Source organism: Daktulosphaira vitifoliae, unplaced genomic scaffold (assembly GCF_025091365.1).
Source record: "Daktulosphaira vitifoliae isolate Bord-2020 unplaced genomic scaffold, ASM2509136v1 Scaffold_5, whole genome shotgun sequence".
Lineage (NCBI taxonomy): Eukaryota > Metazoa > Arthropoda > Insecta > Hemiptera > Phylloxeridae > Daktulosphaira > Daktulosphaira vitifoliae.
In genome coordinates, this window is record NW_026099576.1 from 21,611,297 (window position 1) to 21,619,968 (window position 8,672).

At 26.6% G+C, this 8,672-nt stretch overlaps 2 protein-coding genes and 1 long non-coding RNA gene across 6 annotated transcripts in view; 2 read left to right on the plus strand and 1 right to left on the minus strand.

Moving 5' to 3' along the window:
* The window catches only part of LOC126907942 (uncharacterized), a 143,560-nt gene that overhangs the window by 21,214 nt on the left and 113,674 nt on the right, over positions 1–8,672 (plus strand). The window lies entirely within an intron of this gene.
* The window catches only part of LOC126907962 (uncharacterized), a 37,099-nt gene that overhangs the window by 3,391 nt on the left and 25,036 nt on the right, over positions 1–8,672 (plus strand). The window contains exons 4-6 of one of the 2 annotated variants that reach the window (XM_050689714.1): positions 327–480; positions 2,380–2,625; positions 2,688–3,652. The exons of the other annotated variant lie outside the window; for it this stretch is intronic. Coding sequence (XP_050545671.1) covers positions 327–480; positions 2,380–2,625; positions 2,688–2,803 — 516 coding nt within the window. The 3' untranslated portion in view covers positions 2,804–3,652. Of the gene's footprint in view, positions 1–326; positions 481–2,379; positions 2,626–2,687; positions 3,653–8,672 lie in introns of those variants that run through there. 2 annotated transcript variants of the gene reach the window in all.
* Positions 627–4,594, minus strand: LOC126907975 (uncharacterized). 2 transcript variants are annotated; one of them, XR_007704666.1, is made up of 3 exons: positions 3,754–4,594; positions 899–1,212; positions 627–675 (listed from the first exon to the last, which is right to left on the minus strand). It is a non-coding gene; the product is annotated as an uncharacterized LOC126907975 (long non-coding RNA). The 2 variants fall into 2 exon arrangements; XR_007704665.1 differs by lacking the exon at positions 627–675 and having other exon boundaries at positions 782–1,212.

Here is an 8,672-nt window from a genome sequence, read left to right on the forward strand (position 1 = left end):
TTTATAGATTAATAATAAATTTTTGAGATTTTATTGTCAAATATTATTTATATTTTTATTTAATATTATTAAAGGTATTTTTTAATTTTACATGTTGTACATTACTCTTAAGCAGACATTTACTATTAGCTCGTCGTTAATTTGATACTAGTTTTTAACGTTCTTTAGTATTGACTCAGTATTTAACATATATTAATATATTTTACATCAACGTGTGTTTGCCAGTTATAAAATTTCAGTATTGTAATCTTAGTAAATACTTGCTTATCATAAAAATGTTTATTTGAAAAATATTTATTAACTGAATTTTTTTTTCAAACTTCAAGACCTATGAAATACCTGAAAAAATGAAGGCAATAGTTGAGAAAATATTCCCAAAGTCAACATATATTTATACCATTAGAAATGTATTGAATAATTTGTATGAAATTAAAGACGAGCAAGCAAAAGAAATAGAAAAAAAATTGAATAAATTCAATAGTAATTAACATAATTTAAATTAATTTATATATTATCAGGGATTGAAAATAGTTTCTTTTATAATTCACTTTATAATTAGTTTTGAAACAAAAATATATAATAGAATAAATCAATAAAAGGTTATATAAGAGTAGAAATGAAATTACTTTTTTCATTATCTTTCGTTTCTTAATTTGCTCCACAAAACGCTTTGAGCTATTTACAATAAAATAAATTAATATTGATTTAAGTTCGAAATACTTACTAAAACAGACATAGAGTCTTAACTTAAAGTAATAAAAGTTCAATAATAACGCAAATGTAACTACTAAAGATATAATTAAACAATGTAAAACATACAAAATAAAGAAACTTAATAAAACAATACACAAAATGAGAACTTAATGTCACTAACGCGAACCACGCAAAAAAAGATTACCTTTGGCATTCCCGAGGTCCTCTCTCTTCTCCTTTACAATTCATTACATTTTGTCTTATATGCTAAAATATTTTGTTTTTCTTCTTTTTACGATTACAACATTAACAATACAATCAAAAATTTTTAATAAATATTTACTTCCTGGTCTAGTAACAATAATTCAATATATTACAATTAAACCAAAAATTACAAAAATATTTTACTTGCAGTATTACAAATAATAAACTATATTACATAATAGTACGTAATTTCTTACTTTTAACTTGGCTAACCATGGAACACTTGTAGTCGATATACGATAATGTTTCTAACTTCTGTAATTAACATTAGAGAAAATTATTTAGGTAAAAAGCGAGCCAAACGTTATTATTATCCATGGAAAAGAAATCGCGTACTAACACCAGTAAATCACTTATTAAGACAGTGTTTACTTCCATCCTTTACCTAATATGGACTAACATTTGGTACCAAGGAAAATTATAAAAAAATTTCAAAATGCTTCATAAACGTAACTACTGAATTAAAATAAAAATTTTTTATATCAAAACTTATCTATAAAATAGTTATCTTCAAATCTTAAAAAAAATGTTATTAAAAAAAATAATTTTTAAAAATTTTTTTTTTAATTGTGAAAAACAACATAAAACATTTAAATATAGTTCTATATTGTAAAAATTGATTAAAAAAAAAAGTATAAAATGTTATATGGTTCATAAGTTATATGAGTTGTCAGTTAGATCTGTTCCAGATTATACAGGTATAATAGAATGTTTGGGTGTGTAAGGAGAACATTATATCATTTATAAATATATTAAATTGGAGAGGGGTGAGATTATCGTCTTGAGGAATTGCAGAAATTCCGTTAATAGAAATTGACATATAATTTTTATACTTAACAAGTTGGTTCCGATGACATAAAGATTGTGGTGAAGCACAGCGAAGTTGAATCTACTAGTAAGAATAGCTGATAGATTAATTTATGTTAAAAGCAAAAAAATGACTATGCTGAAGTAATAAATTTATACATTAAATATTTATTACATTTTGTGAATGCAAGGCCTATGTTCCTTAATACATTTATATGAGAATCAAGTGAAAGGATTAAATTAGTAGCTAAAATCGATAAATAAATACTAACAAAATTATTTACATTAGTACAAAAATATACATAAAATAATAAAGTAATTAACAATGTAATTTACTAAGGATACTTTCCCCATGTGCTCCTTTTTTTTCACAAAATCGAACAAATAATATTTTATGTTTTTATCAATATAAATTTATAGTTAAATAATATAATTCATTAGGATTTATTTCCTAAGTTATAATCTATAATTATTTTTATTCAATAATAATTGTATTAAAAAAATATATTTTTAAATATAATGTAAATTACTGTATGAAAGAATTCTTTAATACAAATATTAATAATTAATTTTTGTTGTTCTATTTTTATATGCTTAAATTGAATTTTTTTTTAGAAAATGAATATATTAGCCTTAGTATTTTGACACAAATTTTGACCGATACATATGTCAATATTCCAATCAAAATGGTTGGCTTATTCGCAAAATTGTCTAAAGAATTTTACATAATAGATTTGAGTAGAACTGGAAAAGTGTCTATACAAGATTTTAAAAAAGTCTTAAATAAAATTATCATGAACAATGATGTCATAAAAGATATATTAAAATCGTTTGAAAATATAAATGAAGTATTTTATGAAGGTGTATATCAAAAATTAATTTAATATTATGACTAAAATTAACAGTACTTCATTTTATTTCAGCATGGTTATTGAAAAAAAGAACAGATGTAAATGCTATAACATTATCACGGGCCATAATGCATTTAATCTACAATGTAGATAGCAGTGAGACATGTTGTGACACAGATAATGAATAATACTAAAAATATATGATCTTTACATTTGGTTTTTATAATTACCAAATTTTTTTAAGCTTATAAACTAAAATAATAATAAATTAATATTAATAAGAATTTGATTTTATATTGTCGTAATACACTCGTCACTATCACAGTATTAAATAACAGTGGGCTACTTTGTGTCCACAATAATGGTTTTACATTTAACCTTTTCATTTAAGATTATTAACACTTTTATTTATAAATTATATTCAGAAGCTTAGAATAACATGGTTGTTTTTCTTTATGAAATTTATAAACTATACTTGTCAGTTCTTTTTACTCTTATCTAATTAATAAAACACAATGTGTAAAACCCTAAACTTATATATATATAAACAAACTATATTAACGTCATATAAAACATCAAAGTGATCCTAATGTATTAATTTATATATTTGATGCTATTTATATATTAATTTCTATATTTTATGATTACTTGTCAATAAAATAATAATATTGCAAAATGAGACAATGGTGATTATTCGGGCATACAAAATACTATATAAGGCAGTCAGTGCTGAGGGCTCATGGGAATCTGTCTCCAGATATTCGAGGTCTGTTCTAATCGCACTCTCAACATCAGTACGCATAATTTATAATCATCATTGTCGAATTTCTCAAGTGTTAAAGTTGCAAACTGAATTGATTTGTTTTTAATTATTCATTAATATTATAAATAAAAATATTGTAAGAAACAGGAAAATTATCAGGTAAAATTTTTAAAAGTCAATAAGAGTCTAAATATATGTCATTTTATAACCCTCAAACAACACCCCGAAATAAAGTAACTCTTCGTTTTTACTCAACACTCACCACAACTACCATTTTCCCCGTTATTTTGAGTTACTATAATATTTATTGTCATAACTTTGCTGATTTAAATAGTTAGTAAAAAAAAATTATTTTGTGTTTGAACATGTATTTACCAGGCTAATAGGAGAACGCGCTAGAATGATAAAAATAGTACAATCTGCATATTGCCACAATTATATATTGAAAAATGTTAATGACTTCAGAAATTATTGTTCAAAATATGCCACAGACTGTAATAAACTAAAAATAAAATAAAAAAAAGAGTAAGAGCAGATAAACGATTAATATATATGATAATAATAAGAAAATTTAATTAGAAATTGTTGGAGGTTCGAAAGCATAGGTAAAATTCTACTTAGCTTACGTCCTATGTAATGCAATGTTAGTGGGTAGTTGCTGAATGAGTAGACGACACAAGATTAAGTTTTCTGCGGTGGCGTCGAGCCGATTTATTTAAAAACAAGAATAGAGAAAGAAAGGTAATAACATTGAAATAGTACTGATTGTTGAATGATAGCGTAGAAAATGTTTCTCGTCGGCGAATGTCAAAACTGCTCGAAAAGAACTGCGGTGGTGATCCGATGGTATTGACGGACGGTAAAAAGAACAAAGGACTGTAACGGTGTCACGAAGATGACTGACTCGACGTATTATTGCGGCGGGTATTCGACGTTAGGCATTTGTTGGACTTTACACCACGGCGATAACGCGTGTGTGTAACGGTCCGGTTTACAGTGGTGCGGTGGCTGAGAAGGAGCTGATACGACCGCGGGGTGTCAAACGTATGACAACGCCGTGGCCTTGTCAGCAATAATATTTCAAGTAATTTAATGTTGATTTTGGTATTAATGCACTGCGTATACGATCTACACTATACGTCATATAGTCAATACAATTACTTACAAAAACGGTTCAAAATTTTAAATAATATGATTTAATTACACAAATTCTATGACTGATATTACTTTTAAAAGATTCTAAACACTCTATATTTTATTAGAAATATAATTTATAATCTATATTTATTGATTGTTTTACGTTTGTTGAATAAGTATTTTTTTTAAAAGAGTACATTTTATTGAGAGATCGACACCAATATTTCTTAAATTTTCCTCTGGCCTTGGCAAAAAAAGATTCAGAAATATTTATATCTATGTAAAAAAATTATCAAGGCAGAATTGTGGTGGCCCAATTTGCCCGGCGCTAACGTCTTAAAAGGATGCGGCACAATAATCACCAAGACAAAAATTATACACTAAAAATATATTCGTAAGTTTCTTTGTCCTGTCCGCCGGTACAATGCTCGTTAGAACAAAGACATTAAGCTAAGAGACTAGCTACCCAATAAGAAAAACTCACAATATTTTATTATTTATATTATTTTTACTATTAAATAAAAATTTAAAGTTGGGTTGGATTAATTATTAAAATAAAATAATTAAAAAAAGATTTAATGTTTAAAATATTTATTTATTTATATTCACAAAACGGGACATGACCAATTTCAGCATAGTGAACTTAAATTATATGTACAAGAATAATATAAAATACAACAATTAATAATATAATAAAGCTGATGGGTCTTTATTAGCAATACTCATCATTCTTTAAAATGGCTGGTTTTTTAGGTAGTTGGTTTTACATTTAGTACAGAAAAAAGAATTAAATAACGTGCGTGAAATGATGGAACTTTTAATTTGATTAGCTCTAATTGTTCAGGAGAGTCTATATGACCATCAATAAGACGCCTGAGGAAAGTTAGATTAGCTTCAAGTCTCCTGTCAACTAACGTAAGCAAACCGAGTTGATGCATTACTGGTGTATAGTCATGTGGCGCGTGATTAATTTTTAATTAATATGCCGCAAAGTTTAAAAATTTACGTTGCACTCGTTCAACTTGCATCATATCACATGCAGTAACTGGATACCAAACAATCAAATCATATTCTAAAATTGACCTCACAAAAGAACAATACAAAGTCTTTAAAGAAGATACTAATTTAAAATCATTACAAATTTGCCTTATAAAACCTAACGTCTTAAAAGCTTTGAAACACATTTTGTCTAGGTGAGCATGAAAATTTAATTCACGATCGAAAACAATACCCAAATCAGCAATCACATTGTACGAAGATAACAATATATTATCATTAACCCTATACAAGTAATTAATATGATCACGAGTTCTATAACTCTAGTACCTCAGTGTATTAATACAGTGTCATAACTCAAAAAAGATATACGATTATGAAAAGGATGTTATAGGAGTATAGCAAAATAAGAACTATCCCTTTTCTCGGAGTGTGTTGTTCAAGGGTCACTTACTACATTAAGTGCGTGCACATTAAATTAGAATATTCTTACCATGATCATATAATCCTCATTGATACAATAATTTACTTGTGGAACAATAAAGAATACATGAATTAGAATAACTAATTTATATATAATATCTTTGACTATTTTATAGTTATAAACACATGAAACAGTAATAGTAAAAGAAAAGAAACAAAACCAAAAATACAAAACTGGTTTAAAAGGTATTTTTTTACAAATTTTTAGAATAGGCGAAAGAGAGCCGGACGATAATCGCGACGTGTTCGTATGTCGGTTGGATCGAAACAGGACTAGAACTATGTGCCCAGGGATATTCTTAATGCATTCCCCGGATCCCCTTCCACAGATGTGTATAATTATCGTCCAGCTCTTATTGGGTTTTACATTTTTATGTTTTTAATGATATGTTATTGATCAGGGTTTTTGTAAGTGTTATGAAGGAGTGGATGTGTGTGGCGTGATCATGAGAGTTGTGTGTTTGGATGTTTTAGAGGGTAGACAGTGTTTATTGTGTTTTATATTTTATGTGAAAAAAACATTGTTTTGTAAAAGAATTTCTGTATGTGTTGAGAAATGAATAAGAAGAAAACAGAAGACTAAATTGTTTATGTGTGGATACATACATACCAGGATAACAGGTACATACCAGTTGGGTGATTAATAATATCTTTATAAGAGGAACCTTAATTATTTCATTTTATATCTACTTATCTTTGTTGTTATAAATCTTCGGACTCTACAACTCAACAATAGACCAAATACCAGAACTTGATCAAAATACACACCATACCCAAATATGCCGACTGGTCTATCTTTATTTTTGTATTATTAAATGATCTTATTAAGAATTTAACTGGATGATAACAACTTATTAAATGCTTTTCGTTTTAAATATATTTATTTAGACAAATTAAAATTATTAGTTAATACATAAAATTGTTGTAAGATTAATTTATATTCCTATTATTGTTATTTTTTTTTTAAGAACATTTTATAAGTTAACTTAAAATGTTAATCTTGATTTTTATAAGTTACATTGAAATCATAAGCATTGTAAACAATTGTTTAATATTTCATATTCTTCGGGAAGGTTTCTTTCCTTTCCTTTTCTTTTTCTTTTTATTACTTTTGGACGAGTTATTGGCTTGAAAAATAGGTGATACACCTTCATCTACATAGATTGAAATGTCATCCTTAGTTTTATTCTCTTCTTTTGAAATGTATTGAACTTTTTTGTCTTCACTTACACCTAGTACGTATTGTTCACACTTACCTTCTACTTGTAGTGATTGGTTCCTTAATTCTGTGCTATCTGTTATCCTAATATTATTATCAGTTTTGTTCCTCTCTGTCAATTCTCGGTCATGTATAAAATCTATTTCCTCCTCTTTATGGCCTTCAGCCTCAACTTCAACTCGAAAATGTTCGTTTCTTTTTATTACGTTATTAGTTATATTGCCATCTATATCATATTTGTTTTGTTCTTCTGTAATATCCTGATCTAGTTTATAATCTCTTTCTCCTAGTACGTATTGTTCACACTTACCTTCTACTTGTAGTGATTGGTTCCTTAATTCTGTGCTATCTGTTATCCTAATATTATTATCTGATTTGCTCCTCTCTGTTACTTCTTGCTCATGTATAAAATCTATTTTTTCCTCAATGTGGCCTTCAGTCTTACTTTCAATTCGACAATTTTCGCTTCGTTCTGTTATGTTATTAGTTATATTACTATCAATATCTTTTTTGTCTTGTTCTTCTGTATAGTCCTGGTTAAGTTTGTATTCTCTTTCCTCTAGTACGTATTTTTCACCATTACCTCCTACTTGAAGTGTTTCTTTAATTTGGTTTACTTTATTAACTCTACTCCATAGATTTTCCCTTTTATTATTGATCACTGTATTGTTAAAATTCTTAAATGCTGTTGCTTTCTTTTCAAAAAAAGCAATTTTGTTCGAAATTCCTTAAAACAAATTACAATTTATAATTTTTAAATGAAATGCATAACTGCTTATTTATTATTTATACTTAAATATAATTATATACTTGACAATTGCAATTGCCTTATCTGAAGTAATAAATACTATATATTTTAAAAAGAAGAATAAGATTAATATAACCCTATTCATTTACATTTAAAATCAATTTTAAATATTATAATTGCCTATATTACATTATTTATCAGCTACTAATTACTTTTAGAATCATTTATTACTTATGCATGTAACTTAATATTTTCTATTAGGTACATATATAATTAACTACTTTATTTATTTATTAACAATCTAATTAATAAAATGGCTGGTGAATTACAAATTTTGGATCAATATTTCTGAAATTATTAACAGTACTATTTTTTAACTGGCGTTCAGAAATGGGGCTGCTGCTGTTTTTATCACTAGTCAATTAAAATGAATGTGCCNGTTTTTATCACTAGTCAATTAAAATGAATGTGCCCTTGACTCACCTTTAAACTTCTTCTTTTTGAGCTCCCCGTTTTTATTTATTACTGGAGTTGTAAAATTGGGAACTTTGGCGTCACTAGATATAATTGCTTGATCATCTTTTTGATTTGGCCTATTTAAATCAAAATTATGTTCACTTTTTTTTGTTCTTGTGATAATCACTTTTGTTACATTGCTCTTTTCAGAGCTTTTTATTAATTTTTCAAATAATAAAATTGTATTTGTCACGT